Source organism: Siphateles boraxobius, unplaced genomic scaffold (genome assembly GCF_051911475.1).
Source record: "Siphateles boraxobius isolate OS27281-9 unplaced genomic scaffold, OSU_SipBor_1 25, whole genome shotgun sequence".
Classification (NCBI taxonomy): domain Eukaryota; kingdom Metazoa; phylum Chordata; class Actinopteri; order Cypriniformes; family Leuciscidae; genus Siphateles; species Siphateles boraxobius.
This window is the reverse complement of record NW_027508866.1, coordinates 37,798,642-37,813,191: the sequence shown is the minus strand read 5'-3', so window position 1 is coordinate 37,813,191 and position 14,550 is coordinate 37,798,642. Positions and strand designations below refer to the sequence as shown.

Genomic DNA, 14,550 nt, shown 5'->3' with positions numbered 1-14,550 from the left:
CTGACAGCGAAATAACTTGCGCTCTGAATGGAGTGCCCATCACTTTAGGGACATAACCATGTCTAGGTCTGAGGATGACTTTAGAGTCATTTGGTCCGAACTCAAGACACGACGCGCTGACAGTCAGCGCGTGCAGATCCCCTACACGTTTTACTGACGACAGTGCAGTCAGAAAAACGGCTTTTAGTGATAGATATTTCAACTCCACGGAGTCTAGTGGTTCAAATGGAAAAGCTTTCAGGGCCTCGAGGACCAGTGAAAGATCCCACATGGGAACCGACGGGGGGCGCGGCGGATTCATCCTTCTAGCTCCTCTAAGGAAGCGGATGACCAACTCATGTCTTCCCAGTGACTGGCCGTGCGTCGATTCCGCGAATGCTGCTACGGCCGCCACGTAAACTTTGAGCGTGGATGGGGATCTTCCCTTATCCAACAGCTCTTGTAGGAAAGTGAGCAGATGCGCCACCCCGCATGTCCGCGGGTCCAGACCTCTGTCGGTGCACCATCCAGAGAACACCGACCATTTAGACGCGTAGAGCCTTCTCGTGGAAGGGGCTCTAGACTGCGTGATCGTGTTCATCACTCCTTCTGGCAGGGCAACGAGTACCCGTTGATCAACCATGCATGCAGAGACCAGCGCTCTGGATGGGGATGCCAGATCGTGCCGCGAGCCTGAGAGAGGAGATCTGCCCTCACCGGATTCGGCCACGGAGCTGTATGTGACAGCCGTGCCAGTTCCGGGAACCAAGTCTGATTCTCCCAACGCGGGCCTATGAGGAGCACCGAGTGGCGCGTTTCCCTGATCCTCTTGATCACCTGTGGCAACAGAGAGACCGGAGGGAAAGCATATAGCGGGAGGCTGGGCCAAACCTGGGCCAGCGCGTCCTCGTCCTTCGAGAAGAACATCGGGCATTGAGCGTTGTCTTTTGACGCAAACAGGTCGACTTCCGCTCTGCCGAATAGGCGCCACAGTTTCTGGACCGTTTGGGGGTGCAGGGACCATTCCCCTGGGGGAACATTGTCCCTGGACAGTCTGTCTGGGCCGTCGTTCAAATGGCCAGGCACATGCGCCGCCCTCAGCGAGCGCAGGTTCGTCTGTGACCAAATAAGGAGGCGTTCCGTCAGATTGCAGAGATTTCTGGATCTGACACCGCCCTGACGGTTTACATAGGATACCACAGATGTGTTGTCCGAGCGGACAAGAACATGCTGGTCCTGTATAAACGGGAGGAAGCACTTCAGCGCGTTCTCGACCGCTATCATTTCCAGACAGTTTATGTGAAAACCCTTCTCCTGGTCTGACCACTGGCCAAATGCCGGTCTGCCCTCGAACAGCGCGCCCCAACCCGAGTTGGACGCGTCTGTCGAGATGACCTTCCGATAAGAGATGGTTCCCATCATTACTCCATGTTGGTACCAATCGGCCACTAACCAGGGCTGCAGAGCTGTTATGCAGGTCTGAGTCACTCTGATTTTCTGGCCGCCAGACACCCAGGCTCGGCGAGGCGCGCGAGCGTTCAACCAGCGTTGGAGCGGGCGCATGCGCAGTAGGCCCAGCTGGAGCACCGCTGCAGCTGATGCCATACAGCCCAACATCCTTTGAAATGTTTTCAAAGGGAGAAAGCTGCCCTTCTGGAAAGATGCGGCTAGGTGGCGAACACGGCGCGCGCGCTGTGTCGATAAACGAGCCGTCATGGTCACCGAGTCCAGTTCTATTCCTAAAAAGGAAATTGACTGGCTGGGCAGTAATGAGCTCTTGGTCCAGTTGACCGTGAGACCCAAGCTTTCCAGATGACTGAGAAGCACTGTTCTGTGAGATAGTAGTTCTGTCTCTGACTGTGCCAATATCAGCCAATCGTCCAGATAGGTCATTATGCGCAGCCCCTGACTTCTCAGGGGGGCGAGCGCCGCGTCCATGCACTTTGTAAATGTACGGGGTGCTAGGGACAGGCCGAACGGCAGGACGGTGTATTGATATGCCTGACCGTCGAAGGCGAATCTCAAAAATTGCCTGTGACGGGGTACTATCTGAATCTGAAAATAGGCATCCTTCAGATCTAGAGAAATAAACCAGTCCCTCGGGCGAACGTGCACGAGGATTTTTCTGGTCGTAAGCATTTTGAACGGTCTTTTTACAAGCACTTTGTTCAAATATCTCAGATCTAGGATAGGTCTGAAGGCTCCGTCCTTCTTGGGTACGAGAAAATATCGGCTGTAAAAGCCTGACTCGCTCAGAGAAGGCGGCACCTTTTCTATAGCCCCTTTGCACAGCAGCTTTGCTATTTCTGCGTGAAGTAGGTGTGCTACTTCCGCATTCACTATCGTCGCGGTCCGGGCTTGAAAGCGCGGAGGACGGCGAACGAATTGAAGTGCATAGCCCTGCTTTATTGTGCTCAACACCCATTCTGAAATCCCTGGGATAGTTTCCCACGCAGCTATGTGAGCCGCCAGGGGGCGAATGGCCTCCGGGTTCAGACCGCCGCCATTTGCGGGCTTGCGAAACTGAACCGGAGCCGAGAGCGCGGCGCGCGCGCTCTCGGTTCTGGGCAATGGCCGCTCGCTGACAGCCGAGACCGGCTGACTTATGTGAGATGTCCCGATCATAAGGGATGGGGAACATACTTTTGCCACACTTTGACGCGCGAGCAGCGCTCTGGGCGGGAGAGCTCTCTGTAAGCGTGAGCGCGCGCACGCGGGCACGAGACTTACAACTGTATCTGACGCCCCGATCATAGTAGATGGGGAGCGTTTTATTAACGCCCTGTGTTTCGTGATAACACTTAAACGCACAGGCGGGACCCGGGGGAAGGTTTGTGTTAGCAAGCGTGAGCGCTCTCTGGCGGGCACGAGACTTACGTTCATAAGCTTTTTTGATCGTGTAACAGAGCGGGCAGATAGTGGGCACAGACCTGTGGACACATTTCTTACATTCAACACTCGAGCGGCTTTTCTGCGCTTTATGAGAGTGTGCTCTGTGAGTGACACGGGATTTTGAGTGCTTATGTGTAGGGGTGAACACTGGGGCGTGGGCACATTCACTACACTTAAAACACTGACATTATACTCTTTTTGAGATTTCTCTGGGTCGCCGTGAAAACGGCGTTTGTGTGCAGGCGAGAGGGTGAATAAACCGGCTCGTTGGCTGCTAGTTGAACCACTGCAGTAGCCTGTTCGAAGGGGACTGACAGGGAAATGAACTTTGACGGCGGTCCGGCCGCAGCGGGACACGCGCGTCTTTTCTCTCCCGCTGTTAGGAGGGCTTCGCGTGCTCAGACTTCAGCGTGAGCCTTTGCCGAGGCCCTCTGGGGGGCGGCGGTCTGCGACGGCTGTCTGAGCGCGATCTAGGGCGGCCGCCCTGACGTCGCTGCGAAGGCTGATGCTGAGGCTGTGCTGGACGCTGGGTGCTGGTTCGCACAGGAGGCTGGCTTTGTCTCTCGCGAGAGCGGCCTGTGGCGGAACTCGAGCGTCGCGGCAGGAAGAGGTTCATGGCCTGCGTGGTCTTTTGCACCATAGAGAAGCGGTCAACAATCCCGTTCACCGCTGGGCCGAAGAGACCAATGGGGGAAAGCGGCGCATTCAGAAAGGTGGCTCGCTCAGTTTCCCTCATATCCGCGAGCGTTAACCAGAGGTGCCTCTCCGTCACGGTTAACGCGGCCATGGCTCGTCCGATGGCCTGGGCTGCAGCTTTGGTGGCGTGGAGAGAAAGATCCGTCGCGCTTCTCAAATCCGTAACCGCAGCTGGGTCCCGGCCCTTCTCATCCCATTCACGGAGGAGGTCGGCTTGCAGGATCTGAAGCACAGCCATCGAGTGTAGAGCAGACGCGGCCTGGCCGGAGGCGGCATAAGCGCGGCCGACCAAGGCGGAAGTGGCTCTGCAGGCTTTAGACGGGAGGGCTGACCGTGACCGCCATCTCGCGGAGGGCGGGCAAAGGTGCGCTGCGACCGCCTCTTCCACAGGGGGAATCGCTGTGTACCCTTTCTCGGCGGCGCCGTCCACTCGGGAGAGCGACGCGGAGGCCTGTGACTGAAGTCTAGCCGAAAAAGGCGAATTCCACGACTTCGTCAGCTCCGCATGAAGTTCCGGCAGGAATGGAGCGCGGCGGCGACTTTGAAGGAAGCAGCCGTCGAGCCTGTTCGGCGCGGGTTCCTTCGGCAGCGACCACTCGAGCCCGAGACGGTCGACAGCTTGCGTCAGCAGGCGCATAAGTTCCGCGTCAGCTCCAGCGCGGGTACGGGCGGATTCCTGGATTGACGAGGAGGCGGAGTGAAGCGACCATTCCTCGCTGTCTGATGCCAGGATAGAGCAGCAGTCTTTTGTGGCGTGTCCCACGAACTCATCCTCCGAAGTGACGGCAGTGAGGCTCGCAAGCGGCAGCTGCGCGTCAGTGAGGAGAGGTGGGGAAGGCGAGAGCGAGGCTCGAGGGAGGTTCTCCGGCGAGCGCGTCGCTGTGGCCACAGGTTCCGGCTGTCTCAGGGAACGGCGCTTCTTTCTGCGCGGTCCCACAGGAGGCGGAGTGACTGCTGTGGTGTTGAACGCTTCGAGTCGAGCCCGCAGGGTCGACAGCGGAAGCTCCTCACAGAGCTCGCAGCCCCCGGACGCGAGGGCGAGCTCTGCGTGTTCCAGGCCCAGGCAGAGAGCGCAGATCAGGTGGCGGTCTCCGGCGCTGAGCGGGGCTTTACACGAGCCGCAGGAAGTGCGAGGCATCTTTAAAAAGACGCTCGCTGCTCTTTTAGAATGATTTGCAAAAAAGGATACGTCGCCGGATAGCGTAGCTCGCACGGATGGCTGAAGGTGGCGAAGACGGCCGGCTTCCTCAGCGCTGTCCTAAGCTGGCTGTTCGCTGTTCGACGGCGGCGGTGGCTTCTCTCAGATCCAGCGATGCGAAGAGCTCGCTGAAGAGTCGAAAAATCAGAGAATTCAGCCTACAGCCCCTATTTTATACGCTAAGCCACGCCTATCTGGTGGGCTGTGACGCTATAAAGGCGCGGGCGCCCTTCATTGGGCGTGACGTCACGCCGGGCGCACTGGTAGGCTGCAGCAGTTGCCCGCAGGGCAGCCAATGAGCACGCGAGATGGCCTGCTCTAGGTCTGCTAGCTGCTGCACTGCGTTGACAAGTTATACAAAATTAAGGATAATTTTTTGGCTTCAGTATCTCGAGAAGATGAATCTTTCCCGTAGCGTAAGCTAAACTTACGCAATACGAGAGAACCTCTCGTAAGAGAACATTTAGGAGCAAATATTATTCCGCCACTTTGAGCTGATCATGTTTTGCTGAAGTGTTTTTTCTTTAATTGCTAATGCACCTTTTTACAGCACAGACTGAACAACATGAAGCATTGCTTGGTAATCGGTTGAGCTAAACTGGTATTATCTAATTGTGTAGTTAAATTTAACAGCTGACAGATATTCAACATAATTCATGTGTGAGAGTCTAACAGAAGGACGGACAAAACCAGTCAAATATCAACTGAGTTCTGTTCATATTTTATTATCATTCTCTAAACTATAGCGAATAAACTGATAATGTGAGAAATGTTGAAAGTGTCTGAATAAATGTTGGTTTGACTGAAGCTCTTTATTAATTCCTTTGCCTGTATTTTGTCTAGTGATTCTCCTAGTAAACTGGACAGTGAGGTTCTGCTGGCGCTGAGAGACGTGGAGATCGACCCGCTCGAGCAACCCAACGTCACACGATGGAGGAACAGGATTCTGTCCTATTCTTCATCCGAAACACAAAGGTAGAGATTATCCCGGCTCACGGGCTTCTCAAACTGGGGAGAAAACTGTGTGAAAAATGTCAAAAGAAATAACTTATTAGAAAGTAAGTAATTAAATTAGTAATTAAACTAAAGAAACACATTTCATTAAAAATAAATAAAAATGGATGTAAATGAAAAAAAATAATATTTAACTGAATTAGCTAAAACATTGTATTTAAAAACATTATTTAAGTCAATAAAATTGATTAGAATAATAGAATTGTATTTAAATAATTAATAGTACTAAAACAATCATAATTAATAATACGTAATACATCCAACTGTACAGTATGATGCTATGTAATAATGTAATTGAAACTACATAAAATGTATTAAAATTAAAATATTAAAATTAAAAAATTATTTTAAATAAATAATACGTATGATTAAATAAATTAAACAAGATTTAAGTAAATATATTTGATTAGAATAAATTAATTAAAATAAATAAAATTGGATTTAAATAAATGATATCTAACTGTACAGTATGATAGCACTTTGGGTTTAAGAAAAGCGCATTACAAATAAAATGTATTATTATTATTATAGCAAGTAGAAAAGAATGCAATTAATTAACCTTATAGAAACTAAATAAATAAAATAATTTAAAAAATAATAATAATAGGTTCAGATAAATTAGCAAATTTTAATAAAATAAATTGATAAGAAGAAATATAATTTGATGTAACTAAATACCTAAATAAACAAAAGCATTTGATTTAAAATGAATAAATCAAACTTGATGTAAATAAATGATACATTAATAGTACAGTACAACACAGAGTAGAAAAGAATACAATGACATTGTAATAGAAACTTATTAAATGAAAACATGATATAAATAAATAAATTTGAATAAAATTAAACATTTATTAAATAAATAAAAATGTATTTCAGCAAATAAATAATAAATGAATACATCTGATAGATAAAATAAATAGATATAAAAAATAAATAGATACAAATAAATAAAACATTATTTAAATCTGTACATGATTAAAAAATGTATAGAAAAATAGGAAAAATAAATAGAAAATTCAAATGAATGAATTAATCAAATTTGGTGAAATAAAGCATATACATAAATAAATAAAACAATTAAAAATAATAATATATTTAAATGAATAAGTATATTAAAAATAAATAAATACATTTAAATAAATAAGCAATCTAAAAGATCGAACAGTAGAGTATAGTGAGTAGAAAAGAATGCAATGATGTAATGTAATAGAATTTTTTTTTCAAACAGTATTTTACACACATTTATAATATCAAATGTTGACAGTATTAACTGGGCCTTTATACTTAAAACATGTAGTTGCCTTTTAAATATGAGGATGATCATATTTGAGGGTCTAAAAATTTTTCAACAACTTTTATTTTTCTCAAATATTCTTACTTTTATCTATCGCATTTTACGGACATTAAGTCGCAGAAGTGGCACCGGGTCAAAATGTTTTTAGTTTAGTTCTGGAAATGAGCTGCACAAATAAACTTGTCTTTCGTTCATCTCTTCCAGCACGAATCTGAATGTTTCTCATGCTTGATGTTTATTGCAGCATGTTTCATATGATAGAAACACGACTTGTATTCTGTGAAATGCATTGAAATGAAATGTTGTGTGTGATTTCCAGCTGGCCGTCAGCTTCACCGAGCAGAGCCGCTGAGAGTCGCAGTCCATCAGCCTTTACACTGAACCGGTTACCCGTCTCACCGAAGCTCAGAAGCGCCGGTCACTTTCACCCGGGACAGTTCATGTTCAGTCCACCGAGCAGATCCTACACTCGCCTTTAACCAGAGCTTCACTGACACACACACTGACTTTACAAGCTCTTATATTCACATTTTATAACAGCTGAGTTTTACTACTTCCTAAACACTAATGCAAGTTGTGTTTCTATGTTTGCACAGCAGTTGTGTTGCCTTTATCATGCTGGAGTTATTAATGTGTGCATCTGAAGTATGATGCATATTTAATTTATAATTATAATGTAATGAAATGTGTTTCTTTGTTACATAAAGGCTTGTTAAGAAAACAGTTGGGTTGCCACATGACGAGTCACATGACGGTGCAGAATGAGAGATGTGTGTGCTGTATTGCAGGATTAATGGTGTTTATTTCTCTGCTCCTGCAGGGGGCGCCACTGAAGGACTCTTTAGCTGGAAACAGCTTTTATTATTGTGATATTCTTATTCAGATTATCACACAAAACCATAAAAATCAATTACCAAATCAGAGATCATTTAACATGACTTCTCAAATTAAATTGTTTTTTTTTAAATGTTTAAAAATGTAAAAATAAATAAACTGGATTTGATTAAAATAAAAACTTTTATTGAAAATAAGTGAATAAAAATGCATTTAAATTAATATATTTTATTAAAAAAAATTTCTTAAAATAAATAAAATGTTATGTAAATACACAAATAAACAAAAACATTTGATTAAAATAAATATTTTATAAATTGTCAGTGATTACCAGAAGTGTTGCCAGTTTGCCAGGAAGTGTTGCCACTGCCCACCATGCCCCGCCTTCTCTGTAAACCACACCCACTGCCCACCATGCCCCGCCTTCTCTGTAAACCACACCCACTGCCCACCATGCCCCGCCTTCTCTGTAAACCACACCCACTGCCCACCATGCCCCGCCTTCTCTGTAAGCCACACCCACTGCCCACCATGCCCGCCTTCTCTGTAAGCCACACCCACTGCCCACCATGCTGCGCCTTTTCTGTAAGCCACACCCACTGACCATCAAGCCCCGCCTTCTCATCAGACCCAGTATAAATAGACTGAACTGACAGGAGAAAGACACACTGAGGATTTAAACACACACTGAGGTCTGGTGATGATGATGCTGATGTTGGTGTGTGTGTGATGTGATGAGTGTGTGATTGTTGGGCTGATTGATGGATGTTGCAGATGAACGATGCGCAGGAGCAGCGCTTATCTCCCAGTGTCCACCGCTGCCGCTCTGCTGGTGTCTTCATCCACACTCTTCTTCGTCTTCACGTAAGACACACACACACACACACACACACACACACACACAGCAAACAACAGCCGTCACTTCAGCGTCTAGATTAACTATAGATTAACTATAGACCAGATATAGTCCTGCTACGAGTAACACACTTCTAGACAAAATAACCCTGAATTTGGTCACATGTCGTTTTTGCCAAAATAACTTGTGAGATGTATGATACTCTGATACTCCATCATGTAAGCAGTCAACAGTGATCACAGGGTGTTTGGTTTCATTTCTTTGACGCTATCTAACTGATGATAGTCTATTCTTGGGCGATGGTTTAGTCGTCTATTAAATCTCCACTGACAGCCCAAACGTTGCCTTGTTTTATTCTAGACGTCTGGCTGTGTTTGAAAAACTATTACACGCCTTTTAAACGCAAACTTGCTTGCTGGGAATTCTCCTCCATTCCCGTAAACAGTTTTTATTTTTATTTACCTTAAACTTTTACAGACACAAGGACACTCCTGATTTTCTTTCATACACTATTTTTCATTCACAACGTTCATGTTGATTGAAGAAACTTGTTAGTTTTGCAGTTTCTGAAATTGTGCTTTATCAGGTAAGCAACCGCACAATCACAAGCTATTTCTTAAATAGTGTATTTGTAGTATTGTGTTTATTTGAAACAGGACAGCACAGTATATAAACTCCATATTGAGATGTGATTTTACTCCAGCACTGAAAGTAGGGCAGCGAGCCACTGCTTATGCACTGATATACAACCATTATAACATTCAGTTCAATTCACATTTATTTGTACAGCGCTTTTCACAATACACATCATTTCAAAGAGTCCACATTACAGTTTACAGTGATCTGTTATCAGAGGAAACTCTCTAAGTTATGAGAGACAGTAATGTACATATACAAAATCACAGTTAGCTAAAAATTTATTAATTTAACAATGTAATAATTTAATGCAGAAACGATGAGCTCATTGAAGTAATGAATACTTGTTTGTTAACAAATGATTATGACATTGAGGAAAATGTATTATTGGTGCATGTAGATTCAGATAACATGCCTTATATTATACTAACCTTAACCCATGCCTTCTGAGTCTCTAAAACACAGGATTGTGATTCTTCATTTGCATTGCTGCACTTTTTATATGCAAATGCATGTTGTGAACGAGCACTTTATGCATTGAAATGAAAGGCTGATCTGATTGGTTCAGGTGTTGTGGATGAGGATTGTTATGGAATGACCTTTGAAACCGTATCTGTCCCAGATTTCATGCAGTTTTGTGCGTTTAGCTCGGGCACCAGCAGATGGGAAGTTCGGGATTAGGATTTGCTCCCAGTGCTGTTTTATTCCCCGTTCAGGACATATCGAGGTGTTCATCAGGCGTGTGACCTCGAGTTTAAGCTCAGAGAAACCACATCTGTCGTGCTTCACACCAACCCTTCAGATGTTGGAATAATATTTCACTATTTTTCCTGCATTCCTCATCAAATAAATGCAGCCTTGGTGAGCAGAAGCGGTTCAAAGACATTACAGTGTAAATCAGCTGTTTTCTATGTGAATATATAGTAAAGTGTAATTTGTTACTCATAAATTGAGTTACCCTCATTACTCCAGTCTTCAGTGTCACATGATCCTTCAGAAATCAGTATAATATGATGGTGCTCAAGAAACATTTATGATTATTATCAATGATGAAAACAATAATAGTATCAGAGTGAATAATTTTGATTCTTTTGATTTTTTTTTAACTATTCCATAATTTTCAGCTTTTATGTGATACTGTGTTTATATTGTAAATGCTCCACCGGAGACCCTGGGAATGCATGCAGATTTCCCAGCATGCACTGTGCTTGTGTAAAGCATGATTTTCCCCAGGTTATTTATGCCTGTAGTCTTCGGCTGCTGTTGTAGAGATAGACTGGCCTTTATTAACCGGACTAATGAAAGTGTGGCGCTCCGTCTGTTCTGTGTGCAATGCATGAACTGCTAACTACACTACACAAGTGTGAACTAAACCAGGCTTATTGCTGACTGAAGGTCGGAACGCAGGTCGGACTTGGTAAAAGATTTCACTTTTGCTAAACAATTATTTTATGACAATAGCTCCAAAGCTCAACGAATTTTAGCCTCCAAAATAAAAAAGAACAAAGAAAAAGCGGTAATCAATATAATTATGGATAATGCAACGCCAAGGAGAGGGAGACAAGACATTCTATCTTGTTTTAGGAACTACTATGAAAACCTTTATAATTCAGAAGTAAATAATTTTGACAAGCAGACAATTGCAAGTTATTTAGATGAATTAAGTTTAGCATCCGTGACTGAAACCCAGAATGAAAGCTTAGTAAAAAATATAACCCAAACGGAAATAATAAAAACTATTGAATGGGGAAATGCCCTGGAGAAGATGGTTATACCTATGAATTCTACAAAGATTACAAATATCTAATTGTACCAGTTCTACATAGAGTGTTTAATGAGGTGTTACAAACGGGAAAATGGCCAGATACTTGGAAAAATGCAATTATAACAGTTATAGCTAAAGAAGGGAAGGACCTAAAACAATGTTCATCGTATAGGCCTATTTCACTTCTGAATGTTGATCAGAAAATATTTACATCTATTATGGCAATAGGCTCTCGGAAATCTTACCATCTATTATAAACCAGGACCAAACAGGATTTGTCAAAAATAGATTTCTTAGTGATAATGTACGTCGAACCCTTAATGTTATTGATTATGCTAGAAAAACAAAACAACAAATGATAGTGCTTACATTGGACGCGGAAAAAGCATTCGACCGAGTATCTTGGCCTTTTCTGTTTGTAGTTTTGAATAAATTTGGCTTTCACAAGAAATTCATTAATTTAATGATGGGAATGTATAATGATTCTGCAGCCAGAGTGAAAGCCATTGGTTCGCTATCGAAACCCTTTCAGATAAAACGAGGGGTAAAACAGGGCGATCCGCTCTCTCCACAGATTTTTGCCTTGTGCATTGAGCCACTGGCGGAATGCATAAGGACAAGTATGGGTATAAAGGGCATTAAGATACAAGATGAAGAACATAAACTGGCGTTATATGCGGACAATGTCATAATATTCTTAACTGATACATATAAATCACTACCGGTGCTGCTAGAGGAAATTGAAAAATACGGGGCTATTTCAGGCTATAAATTAAACTCAGCTAAAACTGAAGCCATGGAAATAGGATGCAATCTCCAAACAGAATTTAAGAAAAAATTTAAGTTGAAATGGGATCAGAACAAAATAAAATATTTAGGTATTATAATTCCCAGAGAAATTGATAAATTGTTCACATGTAATTATAAAGTTTTAGAAAACTCCTTAAGGCAGGATCTTATGCGTTGGAAAATCCTGCCACTTACAATATTTGAAAAAATAGGAATTATAAAAATGAATGTATTGCCACGCTTTCTTTTTCTTTTCCAGAACCTTCCTCTGTATCTAACAAGCTCAAGCTTTAAGGAGTGGGAAAGAATGCTAGGAAAGTTTATATGGGATGAAAAAAAACCAAGGGTAAAACTTAAATTTTTACAACAAAATAGGGAACAAGGTGGGTTGGGTCTACCAAATTTGAGTCTTTATTATCATGCAGCCCAAATCAAAAGTATTTTAGTTTTGATGAATAATAAAATGAATCCTAAATGGAAATCTATTGAGAACAAATTGGTAGACTCACCCACCTCTCTAATTTTCTCAGGGCAAACTGCAGAAAGAGTCAAACATTTGAATTTTTCTATTTATCAGACATGGAAGAGCTGGAAAAGATTATGCAAAATTATGAAAATAAAATCAACTGATATGGTTTGCCTGAGGGAAATTAGTCAAGACCCAGACTTCACTCCGAATCGTATGGATGAGACTTTCAGGATATGGGAAACTAAGGGACTTACAAGATTTCATAAAATGTTCAAAGATCATGCAGTTGATACTTTTGAAAATCTATCTAAGGACTATAACCTTTCAAGTAATCATTTTTTTAGATACCTCCAAGTGAGGAGCTATATAACAACAAACATACAGTCTTTCCAAGACCAAAGTCCTATCTTGGAGCATATTTTGAAAGTCTATGAAAAGTCGAGTTTTAAAAATATAATGGGACAAATTTATAATATTTTAAATAATAATAAAGATTATCAAATTAATAATATTTTGAATTCTTGGAAGAAAGACATTGGAATAACAGTAACTGAAAAGGAGTGGAGTCAAGCATGTAAAAATGTTTCCAGCTATGTTAAGTCCCCCTATTGGCAGGAATATGCGTGGAAACTATTGGTTAGATTTTTTAGAACACCATTGAAAATTAGTAAATATACAAATCAAATACAATACTGTTGGAGAGAGTGTGGTGAAGGTAACGTTGACCTGGCTCATGTCCTCTACACATGTTCAAAAATCCAGCCATATTGGGGTAATGTGTTAGAATTAATGAAGCAAATTTGTGGTCAAAATACTAATATTGAACAACTACATGTCATGCTGGGCATACAGCCGGAAGGGTTAAACAAAGAAAATTATTATATCTTCTGGGTGTTGAGAATTACTGCTATTAAACAAATAACTCGAGGTTGGAAAAAAATTGATCCACCCGGTTTGGATAAATGGATTGAGGCTGTTGAAAACCTGTATGAAAATGAAATGATAACGCATAAGATGAGAGGTAAAATGAAGTTATTTAAGAAGAGATGGTTTGCATATGCTAACCAAATGCTTTGAAAAATAAAAATCAAGCATGGATGTGGACCTGGGTAATTAGATGAGGCATGGATGTAATCTCTGTGATATATGATGTAGCTATATGGATATATGATGCAGCTACATGGAAATTTGTATTTCTATATGTAAACATGTATATGGAGAGGTATGCATGTACGTATGTGTATACATTTACGCATGCATATGTGAATATATGGTTGTATATGGGATGTACGCATCCCATGTATATACGTGGGGTATATATGTATAGGTATGTATGTATATGTGCGTGGGTATGTGTGTGTATGTATGTATATATGTACATTTCCTTTCGCTAATTATTTATTTTATTTATTTTCTTGTAGTATTTATTTTTATTATTATTATTATTATTATTTTTATTATTATTATTTTTATTTATTTTTATTATTATTATTATTATAATTACAATTATTATTATTATTTTATTCACTGGGTGTTAAGGGGGTAAAGGAAAGGAGAAAAAAGGGGAAAATATATTGTGACTACTTTGACATATTAATTTCTATGATTGTAATATGAATAATGTCACAATAAAAAAGTATAAAAAAAAAAAAAGAAGGTCGGAACGGTTTCAAATCCAGTTTGTTTGTACCTGTAATAAGTGATATGAGTTATTTTGGATAAAAGTGTGCTTATTATTAGATCAGTGTGTTCTGATCAAAAACAGTGAACTTTAGTTTATTGCACAACTAGATCTACTAGTGGAAGAATCACACAGATCAATCGGATCATAATATTTGTATTATATAGTGTTTTATATTATATTATTATCATATTATATAGTATTTATAAAGTGTGGGGGTGTTTTTTAAGCAATATAACACACAAGGTAAATAGAGGCATTAAGATACTATATTATAGTTTTTAATATTTTGAATTAGTTTTTATTTTTATATTTTGTTTTTATTTTAGTTTTCATGCACAGGGATGATCCAGGTAACATGAGTAACACATAACATCTGTGTTTGTATATTTGTATATTTTACTGATGGGCATATCTGTGTGTATTTGCTGCTGTTAGCTTTAC

The 14,550-nt window shown here is 41.7% G+C and overlaps 2 protein-coding genes across 3 annotated transcripts in view; both read left to right on the top strand.

Moving 5' to 3' along the window:
• The window catches only part of LOC143750645 (ankyrin repeat and LEM domain-containing protein 2), a 39,461-nt gene extending 31,357 nt beyond the window's left edge, over positions 1-8,104 (top strand). For both annotated transcript variants that reach the window (XM_077243834.1, XM_077243833.1), the window contains exons 11-12: positions 5,609-5,740; positions 7,396-8,104. In XM_077243834.1, coding sequence (XP_077099949.1) covers positions 5,609-5,740; positions 7,396-7,555 — 292 coding nt within the window. In that variant the 3' untranslated portion in view covers positions 7,556-8,104. The remainder of the gene's footprint in view (positions 1-5,608; positions 5,741-7,395) is intronic.
• Positions 8,105-8,614: 510 nt separating this feature from the next.
• arvcfa (ARVCF delta catenin family member a) overlaps positions 8,615-14,550 on the top strand; it is a 131,208-nt gene continuing 125,272 nt past the window's right edge. Inside the window, exon 1 of the mRNA XM_077243832.1 lies at positions 8,615-8,774. Within this exon, the coding sequence (XP_077099947.1) occupies positions 8,692-8,774 (83 nt within the window). The 5' untranslated portion in view covers positions 8,615-8,691. The remainder of the gene's footprint in view (positions 8,775-14,550) is intronic.